The sequence below is a fragment of the Myodes glareolus genome, chromosome 7, assembly GCF_982192425.1.
Source record: "Myodes glareolus chromosome 7, mMyoGla1.1, whole genome shotgun sequence".
NCBI classification, from domain to species: Eukaryota; Metazoa; Chordata; class Mammalia; order Rodentia; family Cricetidae; genus Myodes; species Myodes glareolus.
This window is the reverse complement of record NC_142032.1, coordinates 23,152,888-23,175,743: the sequence shown is the minus strand read 5'-3', so window position 1 is coordinate 23,175,743 and position 22,856 is coordinate 23,152,888. Positions and strand designations below refer to the sequence as shown.

The following is a 22,856-nucleotide window of genomic DNA, read 5'->3' as shown; positions in this document are numbered from 1 at the left end:
CCTACTGTAAATATCCTTGAAGTCAAATTGGGTGCTTCTATTTAATGTGAAATTTCTGACTTTTAGGAAGAGTAGAGGAAGTAAAATAAGGTAATTCCTACTGTGTGATAAACCTTTTGTTTGATGGAATTATTCTGAGCTGTAAGCAATGGTGAATAACAGTGGTTATCAGTTCTGATTTTTAATATACTTGACATGTAGGAGCTGTGTTAGAATGACAGGTTTCCTGACAGTTCTTTTCCACACTTAAAATAGAAAATGTTATCATCTATTTTTCCATCTTAAAATTTATTTATGGTAAAAATTATGCCCATTAGTTTAATTAAAAATGATGTATTGTCATTCACAATATATGTTATATTTGATAGTTTATGTTTGTGACTTTGAAAAATTAGTATATTATTTGAAAACTTATTTTATTTTAGTATTGAAGAAGAAGATTCAGTGTTTTTATAATATAACATTTCTATTTATTTGCAGGTTATATAAAATATTAAATTTCTAAAATATAAGTTCTCAAGGGGTCATTAACTTGAGAATCCATCATTTTGTACAACTTTCAAATTTTTTTTCATGAAATAGTTTCATTTTTCCAATTGCAGCTACATATAAGAAAATCTTTCCACCCAAGTTCTTGGAGCCCAACCCATAACAATTAAGCCACAATCTACAAGATCTGCTTTGGTACAAAGGACAGCACCGAAGTCAATATTTTACTTTAATCACTATGTTGGAACAAGGTCCACTTGTAGGAGAGATTAAGTCTTGTTCCTGGTTGGTCTGTTTTGTATCAGATACTCAGGGGTGGAATAGGAGGCTTCATTATATAAGCTCTGTGCTGTAAGGACACATTCATGTCAGGAAGCAGAGAAGGCAGTGATGACTCTAGGTGTACTTCTGGGGCTTGTTCTCTCATGTCTGTTTCTCCTTTCACTATGGAGGCAGAGCTCTGAGAGAAGAAAGCTTCCTCCTGGCCCTACTCCTCTCCCGATCATCGGAAATATTCTTCAGGTAGACCTTAAGGATATCAGCAAATCACTGAAGAATGTAAGTACATATTTTGTTTTCCGAGTATCATTCCAAGGGAAGTAAATGTCCCATTGTTTAAGTGAAATACATGACTGTGCATGTTCTATGTGATACACAATTGTAAATTTGTCACCTAAGCTTGATGTCCTAGGTGCATTTCATCACATCATTGTCAGAATGTGGATGAGGAAATGTGGAAATGCTGGGTAAACATTAGTGGGTGCCTAGTAGAATAGAAATCACAGTGTGGCAAAAGTAGTAAGTTTTTTTCTCTCCTTAAAACTTTTGGCTGCTTGCTGAAGGTAAAACAAAGGAAGCAATTAGAGAGAGATTTCCTTCACATATCTTAGCCATGCATTGCATGTAGAACTGGAAAGAAAATAAAACTTCTGCAAAGAATTTAACTTCTTTTTAGTCTCCAGGAAATTATGGGTTTGAACAACATAAAAAAGTGATAGGAACTGGTAGTCACCCAGGGTCAAGTATTTGATATTAGAATTCTTTTGAGTCTGAAAACACTGTCTTTTTGAAGACAAGAATGAATGTGGCATGATATCAGAACTTGTTTCTGGAAAATGCTATACCTCCTAGAATTCTTTTCCTTGTAATGCACATAGATAACAATGTAACCTGAGTGATGAACACATATTAACCTCACTTTAAAATACAGAATATTATAGCTAAGGTTGGAGGTCCTGATTTAGAACTTCTATAAAAAGAACTTTTAGATTAAGTTGAAGCAGTCGCCTGGGCATTAGTTTCAAGGTGAGCAAAAATAGATAATAAATTAAGTGTTTAATTAATTAATTTTTTAATGCTAAAAATGAAATACAGAATAGACAAGTGTTTGAATTTGTAATTTCTACAATTTGATATTTGGGACATTGTTGTAAGGAAGGCTGCTTGTTTGTTTCCCAGCTGTCTAGCAGTTCAGTACCAAAATAATAACACAGAAACCATATTATTTGCAATACTGTTTGGCCAATAGCTTAAGCACATTTCTTGCTAACTCTTATATCCTAAACTAACCCATCTCCATTAATCTGTGTATGGCTGCAAGATTGTGGTTTACCAGGTAAAGTTCCAGCATCTGTCTCTGGCAGAGCTACATGGCTTCTCTCTAACTCCACTTTCTTCCTCCCAGCATTCCAGTTTAGTTTTCCCCACCTATCTCTGTTCCACCCAATCAGGCCAAGTCAGTTTTCTTTATTCATTAATGGTACTCACAACATGCAGCAATGGAGTTCTGTATTACTTTCCTTTTTAAGTTTAAATAAAAAGGAAGGTCTTAAATTTAGCATAGTAAAATTACATATAACAAAACAGGTAACAAGTAAAATTTATAGTTACAATATTTATATCTACTTCAGCTTTTATCATAACTAAGGAAAACTATAATTATAATTATACATTCTTCAATTCCATCAAAGACTCCAGAAGGATATAATATTACCTAAGAAAACATAAAGTGTACTGTAAGCAACTTTCAAAACTCTAGAATTGACAGAGACATCTCATTGCCTGGACAGTAACCCAAAATTCTTTTGTATTGTTGGGACACCCATCCCCAGCCTACCGGCCCATAATATCTAGCAGACTTTTCCACAAAGCAGGAAATTTCAAAGACAGTTCTGCCTATATTGACAGTTTTCAGTCACTTTCTTCTGTGTCCTGCAGAATGTCTGGTAGACTCTTTCATGAAGCAGGAACCCTGAAGGACTGTCTCACTTTTATGCAAGTTCAGCAGTCATTTCTCTGTTGGTTCTACATATCCAGTTTATACAGTGTAGCATCAAGCAGTACAAGCAAGAACAGTTTCTTGCCCAAATGTCTAGCAAACTCCATAAGGAGCTTCTGAGCCCATCTCTTTCTTGAAATAGATTCATGCTGCCAGAAGTATATGTTTCTCATTGTCATGAAAAGTTCTTAAAACAGTTTAGATGCCAATTTTGAAGGTCTCTGAAAGATTTGAAGAATATTTGTCTAACTGAAATATATATATCTATATTTGGAAAACCCAAGCAACATGACTACAAGTTTGACTATTATATACACCATTTTTAAATGAGGTATACAAACACAATACCTTAATCAAGAGCAGGAATACATATGATATTGATCTTAAATTTGTATCAATAATTCAAGATCCATACCAATGAAAATCTCCATAGCCTGTCCCCTTTTAAATGTAATGAAACATTTATAAACAATATTTGGGAATATGTACGTAGTTATTCTCCAAACTGCTTCCTGCTGCTTATTGAACAAAGTAATTTTTTAGCAGTTTTCAAGGCAACATTTCAGGGGGGTCTTTGTTGGTTAAACCACATTAGTCTGGAAGAAATCTGGTGTGGGACAATGGTCTGTAATCTGTCAATGATATTTTAAACAAACATTGATTGGCCAGTAGCCCAGCAGGAAGTATAGGTGGGACAACCAGACAGGAAGTAGAGGCCAATCAATGAGAACAAAAGAATTCTGGAAAGAAGGAAGCCACCTCTCTGCAATGGGACTCAGCTATAGAAGAAACAAAATATGAATGCCTCACTGAATAAGGTACTGAACCACATGACTAGCATAGACAAGAATAATGGGTAAATGTAAGTTATAAGAGTTAATAAGAAGCCTGAGCTAATGGGTCAATCAATTTATAACTAATATAGACCTCTGTGTGATTTCTTTGGGACTTAATGATTGTAGAAACTGGGCAGGACAGAAACTCATTCATCAGGAATCCATAGATTCTCATCATCTGTGGAAACTAAAGAAGAACCTCTTTTCTAAAGCAACATATCTTTTGACCCAAATTTTGAAGATAAGATACCTTTAAGGTATATATGTTGGTCACTTAGCTACCTCACAGTCAAAAAATTAAAAGAAAATACAATAATATACATAATCCAGACTCTCTATGTGTTTTCTATCTTTATGTGGCTTATTTTTCTTTACACTTTTAATGTATGGCTGTCTGTACTCTGTCTCTTTAAAGACTTTACCTTTTATTTTTAAAACCATTTTCTTTTTTTATAACTATCTATATTCTTTTTTCTTTTCTCTTTCAAACCTATATACATTTATCCAACATTGTGGCCCATTTTGAGGGCTTTTTTTAAAATCTGGATCTGTCTTTATTGTGTATCTGTAATTATTTTCTGTTCAGGAGATCTTCTTAAAATGCTAAATGCTTCTTAAAAACCTAAGCTGCAGCATTGCTAGGGAAAATATGGCAGTGCCTGTTTGCTCCATCCAGTCGGTCATGGTGGAAGTCTGTTATTTGCCTCTACTATCAGGGAGCTACCTGGTGAGAGCTACACTTACCATCTCAACTCTGATAACCAGTTGGCCCATGTTGCCCCCAAGTAACATGCAGCATGCTTCCCACAAACCCCATTTAAATACTTGAGTCTTCTGAAAGAGTCAGAGTTCGTGCTCACAGGACAGCCCAGGAAGCTGGTATTTCAAAACCGTGTGGCTGTTTTTCTTCTATTGCTGAATCAGAAAAACCTCTCTTAAGGGAGCTACAGCACATCACCAGTTAAAAAAAAACAAAAACAAGAAACAATGCTGCTAAACTTTGTTTTTCTGTGTCTAGAATTACTTTACAAGCCCTTTCAGGTTTTAAGTAGATTTTAGTTGGCTACATTGACACTAATTTGTAGTAGGAGGTTACTTGTTGGTTCCCATAATTAACCCATTTCTATTAATCTGTGTATTGCCACAATGCTGTGGCTTACAAGGTAAGGTTCTGACATCTTCCTCCTTTGACTATTACATGGCATCTCTCTGACTACACTCTCTATAGCTGTTCTGATTTTCCACCTGGTTTTATTCTGCCCTGCCATTGGCAGAAGCAGTCTATTTATTAACCAATAATAATAAAACATATTCACAGGATACAGAGGGGAACCTCACATCAAATATATAGATTTATTAGTTGTTTTTCTCAAAGACATGATAGAAATCTTCCAGTTGCTTGGTTGAAGGTTCAGCAAGATACTTTATATTATTTCAGGTTATTGTGAAGGATGTCATTTCCCTGAATTTTTTCTCAGCTTTGTTTTCCTCATCATTTTTTGGTATTTTTTAAATTAATTAATTTATTTATTAAAAATTTCCACCTCCTCCCCACCTCCCTTTTTCCTCCCTCTCCCCACCTCCCCCTCCCTTCCTCATCATTTTTATATAGGAGGGTTACTGATACTTTTGAGTTAATATTGTATCCAGTCACTTTGCTGAAGGTGTTTATTAGCTCTAGGAGCTCCCTAGTGGAATTCTTCAAGTCATGTATGTATGCTATTATATCATCTGCAAATAATATTTTGACATCTTCCTTTCCTATTTATATCTCCTTGATGTCCTTTAGCTGTCTTACTGCTCTAGCTAGAACTCAAATACTTTATTGAATAGATATAGAGAGAGTGTGCAGTCTTATCCTGCTCCTGATAAAGGTAAAATTGCTTTGAGATTCTCTCCATTTAATTTGATGATGGCTACAGGCTTGCTGTAAATTGTCTTTATTAAGCTAAAGTGCATTTTTATATCCATAACCTCTCCAGTGTTTTTTTTTTTATGTTGAGGGGGTGTTGGATTTAGTTTTGGAACCTACTGAGAAAATCATGTGTTTTTTCTTTCAGTTTTATTTATATGGTAGAGATTACATTGACCGATTTTTGTATGTTGAACCATCCTTAAATCTCTGGGATGAAACTTATTTGGTAATGGTGAATGATCTTTTTAATGTGTTCTTGGATTCAGTTTACCAGTAATTTATTGAGTATTTTTCATTTGCATTGATAAGGGAAATTGGTTTGTAATTCTCTCTGTCTCTCTCTCTTTTTGTTGTTTATTTGTTTTAGGCACCAGGGTAACTGTGGCCTCATAAAATGAATTTGACAATATGCCCTTTGTCTCTACTTTGTAGAATAATTTGAGGAATGTTGGTATTAACTCTTATGTGGAATTCTGGTAGAATTCTGCACTGAAACCATCTGAAATATTCTTTGTGGGGAGCAGGGAGGAAGACTTTTGATGACTGCTTCTATTTCACTCCAGACTTTCAGAGTGTTGGCTAATTTAAAGGCCTGCTCAAAGGGGGTACTCATTGGAATGTTTGCTGGTGTTAGAGGCTGGGAGAATGGGAAGGCCAAGAGGAGTTGGTCTGTTGCAGTGCTAGGCATGACCCTGAGTATTGGTTCTGGATAACAGTGAGAGTGGGATAGGTACATGGGTATCCTATGTGGTCTGCTTGTAGGTGTTGTCTGTGAATAAGTTGGGCTGTGAGCTACAGCAAAGGGGCGGGGAGAAGGATAAGGTAGGATGGTCTGTGGAATCCGCAGGAGGCATGGATGAGGGAAAAGGAACAGCAGCTGGTATGCTGTTTCAGTGCTAAGGGCAACTATAAGAACTGTTTCTGGAATAGCAAAAAGAGTACGAAAGGTCTGTGTGCATGTGCAGCCTCCAGGTAGCCTTTTGGTAGTCAAACACTGACATCTTTTTGCTCCATTTTTAATTACATTTTTATTTTCCAGTTTTCAAAAGTCCATGGTTCCGTATTCACTCTATACTTGGGCAGGAAGCCTACTGTGGTGTTGCATGGATATAAAGCTTTAAAAGAAGCCTTCGTTGATCATGGGGATGAGTTTGCTGGAAGAGGAAACTTTCCAATGGCTGAAAAGATTGGTAAAGGTCATGGTAAGTGCCCATGTGCTTACAAATTCATGCATCTATCTCTCCATGCACCTATATGTTCATGCATGTATGTTGGGCTGTGGTCACAGGGAATTTGAGGATGGAATGTAATCTTGAAAACTTGTTCAGACCTGACTTGGCTTTCTGTTTGACAGCCACCCATCAGCCCCACTTCCTTATTTGGGAATTTCCCTGCTCATTTCTGCTTTTTTTTTTAGGCATAGTTTTTAGTAATGGGAAAACCTGGAAGGAGATGAGGCGCTTCTCACTCATGACTCTACGGAACTTTGGAATGGGGAAAAGGAGCATTGAGGACCGTGTTCAAGAGGAAGCTCGCTGTCTTGTGGAGGAATTGAGGAAATCCAATGGTGACAGTTACTCATCATAGATTTCTGTCTTGTTTTTATGTCTTTGAGAAGTTTTGAGGGTGGCTAGCACTTTCATTCTGTGTTATAGCTCTGTTTTCATATGGAAAGTGTGACTTGCAGTAAAAAAATTTAGGAGAGCTTTTATATCTGTGATTTTTGTTTTATGAAGGTATTCTGTCTGTTGGAGAGGATCTAAGTCATCATTTAATCTAGATAATTTTCACCTGTTTTGTTTTCAAAAATCAAAATGACTATATGAATTTTTGGTTTTGAACTTACTTTCTGATGTTTTAAGGAAGAATAATTTTCCTCAGCATAAATATTATTTCAGTAGCAAATACTTGGTATGTGAATATGGTGGCAGTCAATGCATCATAGTTATATAGAACAGAAACTTAATGGTAAAATTATTTTTAACTGGGCTATGTTATACCACTGACACATCATGCCCATGCATAAAGTTCTGGTGGATATTGCTTTGTAACACAATTTTTTTTTTACTTGGCAATATCTTAATAAAGGCCTCTTGGTTCATTCTCTTCTAAAACCATAGCATAATTTGTACAAGACAGAATGTACTATTTCTGATATTTTATGGTATTGATTCATAGTTTTGAATAAATTCATCATTGCATGAATCTGTAAAATTAACTGGCTAAGGACACGAGCCTTTAATTCTATATATAAATTTTCCTAAGTTCCTATCATTCTTTCCTTTTCTTCTTTTTTGAACACAGATGTTTTTCCCCATTACTTTTGTTTGTTCTTCAAGAAGTTTGTACAGTGCATTTTGATCATATTCACACCCCACCTCTTCCCAGATCCCCCTGCCTTTCATTCCCATGCATTTTTGTATCATGTTATTCAGAGGCATCACAAAGAGACTTGGATCTCCCCAAAAGTCTTAAATCCTGACGGTTTAAAAAGTCTCTTTTCCAAACCTCTGTGGAGATAGGCTAGTCAATAAAGGGTTCAGATAAAAACAGTATACTCAATTTTATGATTTGGATAGATGGTCAGATCAATAAAACCATATAAAATATAAAAATGATGTACAGATATAATGCATATTGTTATGTCTACCAGCCATCTGTGGGTAAGACTTGCTTGAATTGTCATAAGTTCTTTTACCTGTTAGGTGATAGAGTATTTTACACATTTATTTCAGTGGCATTGATGTTTGATTTCCTTCTATATGCTGTGAATATGTTTTATTAACATTACTTAATAAAGAAATTGCCTCAGCCTATTGCAGGGCAGAATAAAACTGGGTGGGAAATTCATATATATATGAATATATATATATATGGAGAGAGAGAGAGAGAGAGAGAGAGAGAGAGAGGGAGGGAGAGGAAGGGGGAGTCAGAGAGATGCCATGCAGCTGCCAATGGAAAAAGATAAAAGATACTGAAACTTACTGGTAGGCCACAACCTCATGGTGATTCATAGATTAGCACAAACATGGGTTAATTTAAGAGATAAGAGCTACATAGAAATATGCCTGAGTGATCGGCTAAGCAGTGTTGTAATTAATATTGTCACAGTGTGATTATTTGGGTCTGGGTGACTGGGAAACAAAAGTTAATCTCTGCTTTCATGACATTTTGCAATTTTCCCCAACACTTCAGGTTCACCCTGTGATCCCACCTTCATCCTGTGCTGTGCTCCTTGCAATGTCATCTGCTCCATTATTTTCCAGAATCGTTTTGATTATAATGATCAGGAATTTCTCAACTTCATGAAGGTCATAAGTGAAAATATAGAAATTCTAAGTTCTCCTTGGATGCAGGTAAGCCCAAGCTTCTTTCTTTAAAAATAAAACGAAACAAAACCCAATAAAACCCCCAAACCACTCCGAGGTATATGTTTCTTGAAATTCCAAAAATTCTTTAGACAAATGAAAGCCTAACTGTAGGTTGTTAGAACTGTGATCATTGACATTTCATTAAATCTCAAATCACTTTCTCCAAAAATCAAAGCTCAGAAGATACCTACATAACTCAGTGGACATCTATTTTATTTTTGAAATCTGTTAGTAATAAGGAAGGTTTATGATTTATTTAATACTTTAGAGATCTTGTCAAAAAAACACTTAGGAGGAATTTCATAATGAGAATATTTTCTTCAAATAGTGTAAGGAATCTTTGAAACTGCCAGTACCCCTGAAGTATGGCAGTGTTTATTAAATAGTAAGCAACTGACATCCTAAGTAGCAATATGTCTGCATAGGAGTGATAAAATGTTTAAATGGTGTTTGGAGCCCATCAAATTTATTCCTGTGTCGAACTGCATTAATAATTTGTCTAAACAATTTTGAAGAAATCATCCAGCTGGTCTGCACAGGTTTACAGTTGTACTAAAAAAATTCTTAAGACTCCCACTGCTGAAATTCTTATTCTGTGTCTGAGAGTGACTGATGGAAATTAAGTAGCAAGTATGATGTCAATACATCTATTCAGGATATCCCAAGTTCCTTTACCTCTGTTGCAGTCTACAAAATGTAAATCATATCAATTCATGGTGATTTGTATTCAAGGTTGTAGTGAAGAAGTTGTGGGAAAATGAAGGAGCTGATGTAACATTTATGTATGGAATAAAGATTGCGTGAGATTTTGTGCAGAGGTTATCATGTGTGAGCTGGTTCACGATGCTCTTCTATCAACATCTTCACAAACAAAGACAATTTTTGCATGTACCATAAAAATACCTCATCAAAATGGATAATATATTTTATTTATTTTGTAGTTATACTTTCTGGCCAAGGTCCACTATAAGGCACACTTATATACATCTCATGTTTTAAACTTTCATGTTTATCTTTGTAGATTTGCAATAATTTTCCTGCTATTATTGATTACCTACCAGGAAGACACAGACAATTATTTAAAAATTTCACTTTTACAAAGCATTTTTTTTCGACAAAAATAACAGAGCACCAAGAATCACTGGATATTAACAATCCTCGGGACTTTATTGATTGTTTCCTGATCAAAATGGAGCAGGTAAAATGATAACAGAACTTCAATTTAATTATTTGTTTGCTTGAGTATATTTTGTTCCATGAATAAAATATCCCTGTTTTACAGTGATACTCAAATGATACAGGCCAGTAATGACTGACAAGCACTTTGTGTTCATAATATATAAATAAATTAGCTGTATGTATGCTAGATAGCATAAAGTTAAGTAATTTGAATATATTGAGCCCAAGTTTTAGACCAAAATAATCTTATAATGCAATGGACCCATGGAATCAAAACATTTCCAAAACTCTCAAAAAAATTGTCATGACATAATAGAAAGATGAAAGTTGTCTTTGCAACAATGTATGAAAACTTAAAACATCAATTCAAGCTAGCCAGACTTTCTACAGCATCTGCATATGAACTCAAGTTTAAAACATTAGCTATGGACAGCTGAGTGAATTTCAGGTGAATTATAAGTTGTAGCTTGTGGTGTGAGAAGGGAATGATTAGTACAGAAGATTAAAGGTGCCTTAACCGAGTGCAACTTCAAATGGATTGGCATGGACATGGAATTAAAGATTGATGCGTATTAGGTACCTATATGAATAAATGCTCCCTCTGTCATGGCTCCATTTGTTGTAAAGCCACTATTTTCATCGAATACTATTGGAACTTATCTTAAACGTAAAGTGTTTATTTGTTTGCTCTGTGATCTCTCTATTCTGCTCCACTAAACCCTATGCTTATGCTAGTTGTACCCTGGATTTAGTATTCTTATTCAAGCAGTATACTTCTCCCATGAGACTCAGGGACTTTCCATCTTTCTTTACTACATTTACAATTGGGAGGTTTGTCTTTGTGGATATCCCTAACACAATGTACTATCTGACTCTTCTCCTCTTTTTCTTTTTATGTGTATTTGATGTGGGAGTCCCCTCTGTGTTCTGTAATTACCACTAATGAATAAGGAAAGTGCATGACCTGTTGATAGGGTAGAACTCAGGTAGGCCTGTTGATAGGGCAGAACTTAGGTAGGCAGGGAGGACTGGACTGTATGCTGGGAGAAAGAAGGTCATAGTCAGATAGATGCCATGGAGCCGCTCCCAGAGTCAGACCTGCAGAAACTTTAGCTAGTAAGCCACTGTCACGTGGTGATACAGAGATTACTTGAAATGGGTTAAATTAATATGTAAGAGTTAGCCTATAAGAATTTATAGCTAATGGGCCAAGCAGTGATTTAGTTAATATAATTTCTGTGTGGCATTTTGGGTTCTGGGCAGCCGGGATGAACAAGCCACTCCATTCAACATGTATTTTGATTAAAACATCAAAAAAAATGAAATGAGGCCTCAATTCTTTCATTTTTGTCTCTTTGGGAAGATGGAACACTGTATAGTTCACATGATTGAAGAGTCTCATGAAAAAAATTTTCCAGACAAGACACTGGGTGTAGGAGGTAAAGATGGTCAGTGGGTTTACACATTTCTTGAACACATGTCAGTTTCTTCTTCTATGGCATGCTGTAAAGTCTGTCATGTTAAACTCAGCACATGTAATTTCACTCATTTTATTCACTCTAATAAGTACATTGACAAAATTTTCCTGGCTAACACAGTAAAATCATTCCTAGGAAAAGAACAACCCAAAGACAGAGTTTACCCATGAAAACTTGTTCTTCTCAGCAGCTGACCTGTTTACTGCTGGGACTGAGACAACAAGTACAACACTGAGGTACTCTCTGCTGCTCCTGCTCAAGCACCCAGAAGTCACAGGTAAGGACACAGGTGGGAAGCAAGGAATTCAGAAAGGAATTGGGGGAAAATCCTGGAGTCCTGTGTTCTGTTTGTCTCAGGGAAGCCTCAGAATTGAACCGTGTGTGCCATTATAATCTGCATCATATATCAAGAGGACTGAAGTAAGGTGTCTCAGCTCTTAGCAGAGCTCATATTTCATAGAAGTGAAGTTGGAAGGCAGGAAGAAAGACCAATAAAATATTGTTCCAGAGCCTGGATTTCATGGGAAGCAATTGTGTCTACACTAATTGTTTTTAAAATGCAACTTAGTTTAAATTGGAGAAAGCCATATTGAATAGAAGATATATTCTTGAGGACATTTTTTTTTACTTATTCTGACAATTCTTTTGTTGGAATAGAAACTCTTCTCACAGAAGAAGATATACCAATTCTAGATTTTAATGAGACATAATCCTGGAAATTATTCTAAAAGTTTAGGTCCTTTGTAAAGGCTTTGTCATTTTGCCAAAATTTCTAAAGGGATTTTATTTATTATTCTAGAAGTAAGTTTCCATAAAAGCATACAGCATAGCACAGATTATTGGGGGACTATCCTATAATTGTATCTTAAATTAAAAAAAATTCTATGTATGTTTTGACTGCATTTATGTTTGTGTACCATGTACATTCCCAGTGCTCACAGATAGCACAGAGATCAGAAGAGGGCATCAAATACCTAGAATTGAGATTTAAGGTGTTTAGTAACAACCCTATCAATGCTGGGAATGAATCCAAGTCCTCCTGCCGTAGAAGTATTGAGCTATAGAAATCTGAAGAACTCGATGTGAAGGATGAGACTATTAAGGAGGCTGCTTAGCATCAAATCTAGAAAATATTCAGTTCAGAAAGGACCAATGGATGATGATGGTATGAGGAAAGAACCAAGAACAAAAAGGAAATAAGTGGTTGATGGGTGTAAGAGGTCTTCTTTCTATGTGTTGCTTTCATTGGTCAAATAATGAAACTACCTTGGCTTTTTGATAGGGCAGAATTTAGGTAGGTGGAGTAGACCGAACAGAATGCTGGGAGAAGGAAAGCAGAGTCAGGCAGATGCCATAGCTCTCCTGTCTGAGACAGATGCTGGTTAGACATATGCCGGTAAGTCACAGTCAAGTGGCAATACACGTTAATGGAGAAGGGTTAAACTAATATGTGAGAGTTAACCAATAAGAAGCTAGAAATAATGGGCCAGGCAATGTTTAAATGAATACAGTTTCCATGTAATTATTTTGGATAAAGATAGCCAGGAGGCCAGGAGATGGGCGTGATGAGTAGCACCCGCTGCTCCTTTTACAACAGTCGATAGTTTGAGACTTCTCCGTATCTGGGCATGTATTGGTAGGACTTTAAAACAACTGCCTGCTGAAAAGCCATTGACTATGATACTGGGACCTGTTTCCTCTGCATATACTGGATTTTGGGGATCCAGTCTGTTTGGACACTCACCTTCCTGGACCTGGAGGGAGGGGGAAGGAACTGGAACTTCCCACAGGGCAGGAAACCCTGACTGCCCTAAGGGACGAAGAGGGAGGAGGAGAGGGAGTGGGGGGAGTGGGAAGGTGTTGGGAAGAGGGGCGGAAATGGAAACTTAAGTTTAAATAATTATAAGAATAAAAAAAAAACAGGACGGGCAGCCGGGCGGTGGTGGCACATGCCTTCAATCCCAGCATTCAGGAGGCAGAGACAGGCAGATCTCTGAGTTCTTGCTCAGCCTGGACTGCAGAGCGAATTCCAGAACAGTTAGGACTATGTAGAGAGACCCTGAGTCAAAAAAAAATAATGTAAATAAAAATAAAAACTGTTGGCCTCTAAAAAAAAATAAAACAACTGCCTGAATATTTCAAAATAATTCCAAAAATGAAAAAAATATAAATTGATAAAGAGAAATAGAATTAAGTTCAAGATAGCATCAGCAATGACAATATTCATTGTTTTCTTACTAGGGCAGAAATTTTATGTAGTCATAAAGATTTAACCAATGGATACAACCAAAGTTTTCCTATGAGGATTGGACTGAGAAAGATGTTTATATTTAATACATCTAGAGAATATGAAACTTTTTTCCACATGAAGAAGAACTTAATTTATCCAATGATGAATAAGAAAGAAATAGTCATTACATATAGATATAAACATAAATTTCAAGAGAAATTGTTAATATGTGGCCATGTTTGGGAAGAAAGATGGTATTATACACCTTTGGAAAATACATACAAACATGCACACAAAACCATTATAATTTATTCTTAAATGTACTGCATTGTTTTGGTACAAATAATGCTTGATAAATAGTTTTATTCTGTAAGAGCTGATATTCTTGACTTGCTGTTATTCTGTTTATTATTTGAAAGTAATAATTAATGTTGATTTTTAAGCATGTTAATTGATACATAAGGGCTATGTATTGTAGCATATATGGTAGTAGTATTTATATCATAGTAATCATCATTTCATTAGCATCTATTATGCTTTCATAATGTTGCCAGGTATATCCATTTTGCTACAAGTAACCTGACTTGTGTTCAGTTTGCCAATTCCTTTTCTGTTATTTTTCACTGTGTTGAACTAGCCAAAGTCCAGAAAGAGATTGACCATGTGATTGGTAGACACAGAAGCCCCTGCATGGAGGACAGGAGTCACATGCCCTATACTGATGCTGTGTTGCATGAGGTTCAGAGATTCATTGATCTCATTCCCAACAACCTGCCACATGCAGTGACCTGTGACATTAAGTTCAGAAACTATTTTATTCCCAAGGTAAGTTTCCTTTGTCTACTCTGTACCTTAATGCTCTTGTTCTTAAATGAGTGAGTGAAATTAAATCGTAAGCCCAAGATATTGTGTCTTGAAATTGAAGATTATCAATATTGAAGAGCAAGTTATGAAATCCTTCAGGGAGATTAAATAAATCAAGCCACACATGATATATTCACAAGTAGACTACACTCAAATTCTTCATAATTTATAGTGTGATTGATTCCAATTTGCTGTCCCTACAAGATAAGAGAAATAGAAATAATTTAAATCTGGAAGCTGGATGGGCTTTATGCCATTTCCTTTAAGAGCTAATAAAATTGTAGAACAAGTCTTGGTTTGTGGAACTGTAAGTCTTTCAAATTTACTCTCTTTTTAAAGCCACTCTTGACTGTTTACTCCTTCAAATAAAATTTAAAGTCCAGATTGTCGGTCTTTGAAAAGACTCTCCTAGGATTTTATCAGGATGCTAAGAAGTATATAGTCACATTTAGAGAATTTATATATTGGTCCATTAAATCTTTCAGTTTATGTAATTATGTACTCAATTTCTGTATTGGTTTGTGTGTCATTGTACCCTAGTACTTTGCTTTTAGTTATAACTTTGGAAGAAATGGTGGACAAAGAATATCCTATAGAACTCATATATTGTAAGGCAGGTTGACACACATTAACTATGTTGTTAGTGATATGTGGATATGCCCACTTCTTCTGCTTAAGATGATATTCAGATCTCTACATTGTAGAAGTTCTGCTCTTCTTGCAATCAATAAAATATATGGCGTGGCCATTGACAAGCTATGAATATCATGCTTAGAGAGTCATCTGATTAGTTTCTCAGTTTCAATATTTATCCTCAAGTAAGCTGATGACCCTGACTGGAATTCTTACAAAATCAGGAAATTTATAATTTTGTCAATTTAATTTTTTAAGTAATCCTAAGTGTAATAAATGCCTTACTCATATTTTAAAATTAAGGTAAATGAACTGTGAGCCAGGAAAATACTGAATAATATTTTATTTGTTTTTGACCATGTTATTCCAGAAGACATTGTTAATTTCATGAGATATGTACATACAACATTTCGATGAGCAGATATATCTGGTGTTATACATAAAAACTTACATTTGAAACCACATTCCACATATGCATGTCGCAGTCACAGCAGTGGTAAAGTAGAGCAGAAGGTGGTGATAGATACTGGTGCTAATTTTGTTAATAAATGTATATTTCAGTACTTAGTACTTCAAAAGTTATTGAAGGACACTGTAACAAGGTTACTGTCATTGGATTCCAACACATTCCTGTTTGTTGCATGATCTGTCTGTCTAGATAGGCTTCTGCTCTTTTTTTTTTTTTTTTAGTAAATTTTATTAAATTATAAAAGTTTCCATTTCCGCCCCCCCTCCCAACACCCTCCCACTCCCCCTACTCCCCCCCTCCTTCCCCTCCGTCCCCCAGGGCAGTCAGGGTTTCCTGCCCTGTGGGAAGCTCCAGCTCCCTCCCCCTCCCTCCAAGTCCAGGAAGGCGAGCGTCCAAACAGACTGGATCCCCAAAATCCAGCATATGCAGAGGAAACAGGTCCCAGTGTCATAGTCAATGGCTTTTCAGAAAGACCCCGGGCCAACCACAGTCAGAGAATCCGGCCAAATTCCGAGAATCTGGCTAGATCACGTCCTCGGTCAGTCCCAGTCCGACTGGCCCTAGTAAATTCTCATCAGATCCGTTCCCTTGTATCAGTGGGTGATAGCATCCCTCGCAGTACTGATTTCGTCTTTCATGTTCCTCCTCCTTCCGCTCCCCCTCCGGACCTCGGGGGGCTCAATCCGTTGCTCCAATGTGGGCCTCCGACTGCATAGCCGTCCTTCTCCAGACAAAGGATCTAGGACTCTTGTCACAGACCTTGAGAGAACAATAATCAAGTTTATATGGCAAAACAAAAAACCCAGGATAGCCAAAACAATCTTATACAATAAAAGAACTTCTGGAGGCATTACCATCCCTGACTTCAAACTCTATTATAGAGCTACAGTATTGAAAACAGCTTGGTATTGGCATAAGAACAGAGAAGTCGACCTATGGAATCGAATAGAAGACCCAGATATTAACCCACAAACTTATGAACACCTAATTTTCGACAAGGGAGCTAAAGGTATACAATGGAAGAAGGAAAGCATCTTCAACAAATGGTGCTGGCATAACTGGATGTCAACCTGTAAAAAAATGAAAGTAGATCCATATCTATCACCATGCACAAAAATCAAGTCCAAATGGATTAAAGACATCAACATTAATCCGTCCACTTTGAACCTGATAGAAGAGAAAGTGGGAAGTAGTCTACAAGATTTAGGCACAGGAGGCCTCTTCCTAAGTAGGACCCCAGCAGCACAGACAATAAGAGAAACAATGAATAAATGGGATCTACTGAAACTGGGAAGCTTCTGTAAAGCAAAGGACACTGTCAGTAGGACAAAAAGGCTGCCTTCTGACTGGGAGAAGATCTTCACCAACCCCTCATCAGACAAAGGTCTGATCTCCAAAATATACAAAGAACTCAAGAAACTAGGCACTAAAACTCTAATTAACCCAATTAAAAAATGGGGTACTGAACTTAACAGAGAATTCACAACAGATGAACTTCGAATGGCCAGAAGACACTTAAGGTCATGCTCAACCTCCTTAGCGATCAGGGAAATGCAAATCAAAACCACTTTGAGATACCATCTTACACCTGTCAGAATAGCTAAAGTCAAAAACACCAACGATAGCCTATGCTGGAGAGGATGTGGGGTGAGGGGAACACTCATCCATTGTTGGTGGGAATGCAAACTCGTGCAGCCACTGTGGAAATCAGTGTGGCGGTTTCTCAGGAAACTGGGAGTCAACCTCCCTCAGGACCCAGCAATACCACTCTTGGGAATATACCCTAAAGATTCCCTAACATACTACAAAAGCATTTGTTCAACTATGTTCATAGCTGCACTATTTGTAATAGCCAGAACATGGAAACAACCTAGGTGCCCCTCAATAGAAGAATGGTTAAAAAAGGTGTGGAACATATACACATTAGAGTTTTACTCGGCGGTTAAAAACAATGACATCTTGAATTTTGCATGCAAATGGATGGAAATAGAAAACGCTTTACTGAGTGAGGTAAGCCAGACCCAAAAAGAGGAACACGGTATGTATTCACTCATAAGTGGATTCTAACCATAATTAAAGGTCATTGAGCCTATTATTCGTGATCCTAGAGAAGCTAAATAAGAAGATGAACCTGATGAAGATTATTTAGCTATCCACCAGGAGGTAGGAAATAGACAAGAGGCTTCTGCTCTTGTTTAGACATGATTTCCTCTGAAGCTTTGACTATGCCATGTCTATTGTTACTCTTATCTCTGTAACGTTTGTATAATTTGACTTGTCTATGGCTCTTGTCTACAGGGAACCACTGTCATAGCATCACTGTCATCTGTGCTACATGATGACAAAGAATTCCCCAACCCAGAGAGGTTTGATCCTGGTCACTTTTTGGATGAGAATGGCAAGTTTAAGAAAAGTGACTACTTTGTTCCTTTCTCAACAGGTAATCAAATCACTTACTGGTCTTTTGGGTCTTACAGTCCACCCTACTCTTCCTCAATGTTTCCTGAGCCTTAGCTGTAGCAGTTGTGCTATAGATGTATCCAATGGAGCTAGACACCCAAAGATAGGTTGTTCTCTACATTTTGATCAGTTGCAGTTTTCTATGATGGCATTTCTTTGTTGCAAAGAGTTTCCTTGATGAATATAAGAGCTACACTTGTCTGTGAATATAAAGATAAGTAAGTTGATGATGTCACTTGTTCAGGAAAGTTGGGGGAGTTTTTCTAGTAATATGAAATATTTCCTTCTTGTTGAGTGGGCTTTTAGTCCAATTAGACAGCCATTGTTTACCAACATGATTTGTGTACCACTATTGCATTATGTGCAGTATTATGTACACTATTACAGTTCCTGATGTCCACACACTTTCTCTGAGTTGAAGCATTATAACTTCTGAGCTGTTTTAGTGATACTTTAGAGTGTTGACCCACCCTACTCAAATTCACAGAGCTGGATCACAATGTGGTTGTACTGTGTGTCTAGATATATCACTATGCTCCTTTTTAATTCTTTCTAGACAATAAATACCTAGACCTCTAAGACAGCTAGATTCATGAAAAACTCACTCCTTGATACCAGTTTTTTTTATACATATTACTTTTCTTGTTCTTGTGAACAAATACTTGGCAAGAAGCAACTTAAGGATTTATTTTGGGTTAAAGTTGGACAGAGTATAGTCTATTATGGAGGAGGACACATGGAAGTAAATGCCTTGGTGGTGGCTAGAGAGAACAGCTGAGACCCTGCACATCCTCACATTTTGGTTGAACATGAAGCAGACAGCAGGTTGGAAGTGGGGGAGACTATAAACCTACACGATCCACCTTCAGTGACTGACTTTCTCTTCTGCAACCCTACCTACTAAAATTTTTACAACATTGCAAAAAATCATTGTCAACTGGGGACCATGTATGGCCAATGAAGGACTTATCATACTCAGTATACATCAAAGATTCTTTTCTAAGCAACTGTCTCTGGTAGCCCCTGCATACCCAGTTATAGCTGTGGACTGCCCATGGGGACTCTGCAGAGATGTCAGGTTTTCCAACCCCAAGAGTAGTCTAATCTCTACAATTTAGGATGATTCTCATGATGGCCGCTGGTTGGCTTTAGTACTTTTAATATTTGCTGAGAAATATATATATATATAATGTTTTCTTTAAAGCCTCTCAGCTAGGATGGATCTTCATTATCTGTGTTTCTAAGCGATTTCCTTTTCTATAGGATGGAGCCTTCTGTCTGTGCTATGACACTTTTTCATTTTCCTCTTTCAGCAGGCACTTTCTTTATCCTGGGGTTTGGTTCCAAAACAATGGCAGTCTGTCTCACCTGCTGTATTCTCCATATTCTCTGGAGTACACCAGCACAACTTTTGTGCTCTATTAAATCCCAGAGCTCACCATGGCCTCTTACCTCCATGTGTGGTTAAATAACTGTTCCTTTGTTTTCATACTGTGGATGGGAAGTCTAGTACTCAATATTGCTATTCTACTCTCTGAAACTTTGTATCCAAGTACTTTAATACTTTATTTCCTAATATTAGACAAGTATAAAAAAATGTGTCCATCTTTTTCTCCATTTAATCTACTATCCATCCATCCATTCCGTCTATGACACAAATTCCTCTTTCATTTTGGTTGCAAACATAGTGCATGTCTCATTCAATCACAAGGAGTTAATTATATTCTCTTTTTACATTTTTTTATTTCTAGGAAAACGAATTTGTGTGGGAGAAGGCCTAGCCAGAATGGAGTTATTTTTATTCCTGACCACTATTTTACAAAGCTTTAACCTGGGGTCTCCAATTGATCCAAATGACCTTGATATCACTCCAGTCAACAATGGATTTGTTTCTTTGCCACCCGAGTTCCAGATCTGCTTCATTCCTATCTAAATGTATTTCCCCCAGAAGCCCCTTCTTCCTGGCCACAGTTAACCTCTTCTGTTAGGCACGCCTCTCTCACCTCCCACCTCACACTGCCTCATCTCCTCAAAGTCCAGCAAATGCCCATCTTTTACTTGGGGCAATTTTCAGAGCCACTGCACAAACACATTTACATTTCCCTGTTCTGTTCAATGGTTTATTGACTTCAGAATTGCTGATTGTTATCTAATGATGAATTAGTAAATATCATTACTGTAAAACTGAGAAATGTGGCACTTCAGTATCACCTAGCCCTGTGTGTTTTAAATAAAATCATTATAATTCTGGTCTATTTTGAAAGTTTTCTTTCTTTATTTCTTTTTTTGCCATATGATCTCATATAGTCCAGACTCACTCTAAACTCACTGTACAGCTGTACATAACTTAAAATCTTTCTGTCCCACCACCTGAGTTCTGGGATTCCATGTATATGTCTGCACAATCTGATCCAGTGTCATTTTTTGTTCATATGCCAAGAAGTAATAAATTAATGTCCTAAGATGCTTTTGTTTCTTTGTCATAATATTTGCAGAGAAAGTAAGAGTGAGTGTTAGAAAGGCTCTTTAGCTGAGCCTCACTGATAATGACTTCAAGTTTGAATCTGAATGAAAAAACAATTCTGCAAGAGGAAATATAGTAAGGACTAGACATAGGGAGGATTCCACATTAAGTGTTGTAATTCCTCTCCCTGAAATCGTGTTACTCTGAACATGAACTCTTGTCATTCCAGTTTATGATTCTTACCTAGAACCAAATACGAATTTATGCTTTTACACAGGAAATCCTTTGTTCTATGTATTATCCTTCTCTCCTAAACAACACCAAAGTTTTTGAAGTCTCATCAGTTTATTTTCTTAATTTCCACACATTGTATGATGTCAGTTTGATGCTATGATTGTGAAATCATTGACCTTATTAGATCACGGGAAAATACAAAAATGCATATCTAGTTATCACTAAATTCTTGTCAACATCTTCCTTTCTTTCAATCTGACATCAGATTTAAAAGTTTGTTTCTAAGAGGTAACTACTTGCCATTCCCTTTATTATAGCTGTACACACAGTGCTTGTTGGAGTCAAACATAAGAATTTAATTAAACCCATTTGTAGGAGGAAGGCCGGCTTTTTTTGTCTCGGATGCCTGGATCCAACTTAATCACACAGAAACCATATTTTTTAAATCACTGCTTGACTCATTAGCTCTAACTTCTTATTGGCTAACTCATATATTAATTTAATCCATTTTGCTGAGTGGTGGTGGTGCGTGCCTTTAATCCCAGCACTCGGGAGGCAGAGGCAGGCAGATCTCTGTGAGTCTGAGGCCAGCCTGGTCTACAAGAGCTAGTTCTGGGACAGGCACCAAAGCTACAGAGAAACCTTGTATCCCCCCCAAAAAAGAAGAAAAAAATCAACCCATCTCTATTAATCCGTAAGCGCAACATGGCAGTGGTTTACCGGCAAAGATTTGGCATGTCTGACTCTGGCAGCAGCTCCACAGCATCTCTCTGACTCTGCCTTTCTTTCTCCCAACATTCATTCCAGTCCTTCCCGCCTACCTAAGTTCTTCCCTATCAACAGGCCAAGGCAGGTTCTTTATTCATTAATGGTAATCTCAGCATACAGAGGGGACTCCCACATCACCTCCCCTTTTCTGTTTAAATAAAAAGGAAGGTTTTAACTTTAGCATAGTAAAATTACATACAATGAAACAAGTATCAAGCAAGAATTACAGTTATAATAATCTTATAATGTAGTGTTGAAATTGGATCTTCATTAAATTTCCACTGGGATTTGAATACCTATATGCCCTGTTTTTTTAAGTTTTTCTAAGGTCTATAACATTACATTCATACTGAACAGCTTTTTAAGAGATAAACCAAGAACTGTCAAAATGAAGATTATCAAAATGATAATTAACAGTATGCCAATCTTGGTTAAGTTGATTATCCCCTCATTTAATCATTCCATTTTAAAATAATTCACTACATAAGTATATAGAGACCTAATTTTCTTTATCATAATTGTGTTTACCATTTTTTAAATCTTTTTAAAAAACCTCTTTTTGAAGTAATTTCTCTTTAGAATTCCCAATTTTCTCTCCAAATGGGCCAATGATGATGATGATGTGAGGCTGATGATTGTTGTGTCAACTGTTAAAGCTTGGCTATGTTTTAAAGCAGCTACCTAGTTTGGCAGCAGCCTGAGAATGGAGAGAAGAAAGGAAACCTAGCTGGTAGGGTGCTGCCTTTGACCACGTGTAGCACCAGCTATGCTAGTGGTTGCAAACCCATAGGCAAATGGCTTTTTTTGTGACTTCGTACCTCAAAAGTTGGGCACCAGATGTAGCACCAGTTCTAGTTGGTCTTAATAATAAAAAAAGCCATAAGTTATTTATAAGGGTTAATGAGGAAGAACAGTGAAGTAGAGATGCCAGCCACTAGAGTTCTTTCACCTCTACCAATGCTCAGTCAAATGGGGGCAATTCTGTCCTCAGACTGCATCCACCGAATCTCTGACTACAACTGTCTCTACCAAGCCTCAGACTGTATATAGCTCCTGTCTGCTTCCACCTTATATTCTTCTTTCCACCTAGCCTTATCACTCCCGTTTCTACCTCCAAGTGCTGGGATTAAAGGTGTGGGATCCCAAGTGTTGGGATCACCTTTGTGTGAACTTTGTTTCTCTTTCATA

General features: G+C 36.9%; 1 protein-coding gene across 1 annotated transcript; it reads left to right on the top strand.

Moving 5' to 3' along the window:
* Window positions 1-813: 813 nt before the first annotated feature.
* Window positions 814-20,457, top strand: LOC125403544 (cytochrome P450 2C26-like). The gene is made up of 9 exons (XM_048438962.3): window positions 814-1,047; window positions 6,558-6,720; window positions 6,936-7,085; window positions 8,714-8,874; window positions 9,911-10,087; window positions 11,682-11,823; window positions 14,414-14,601; window positions 18,041-18,182; window positions 19,954-20,457. Exons 1-9 carry the CDS (start codon window positions 880-882, stop codon window positions 20,133-20,135), a joined length of 1,473 nt encoding a protein of 490 aa, XP_048294919.1. The 5' UTR covers window positions 814-879; the 3' UTR covers window positions 20,136-20,457.
* Window positions 20,458-22,856: the final 2,399 nt, after the last annotated feature.

Bases quoted from the DNA above. Each gene is read 5' to 3' on its own strand.
- LOC125403544 (XM_048438962.3), top strand. From the start codon at position 880: ATGACTCTAGGTGTACTTCTGGGGCTTGTTCTCTCATGTCTGTTTCTC. The intron at 10,088-11,681 runs GTAAAATGATAA...AATCATTCCTAG, and splicing joins TCCTGATCAAAATGGAGCAG to GAAAAGAACAACCCAAAGAC. The intron at 18,183-19,953 runs GTAATCAAATCA...TTTTATTTCTAG, and splicing joins CTTTGTTCCTTTCTCAACAG to GAAAACGAATTTGTGTGGGA.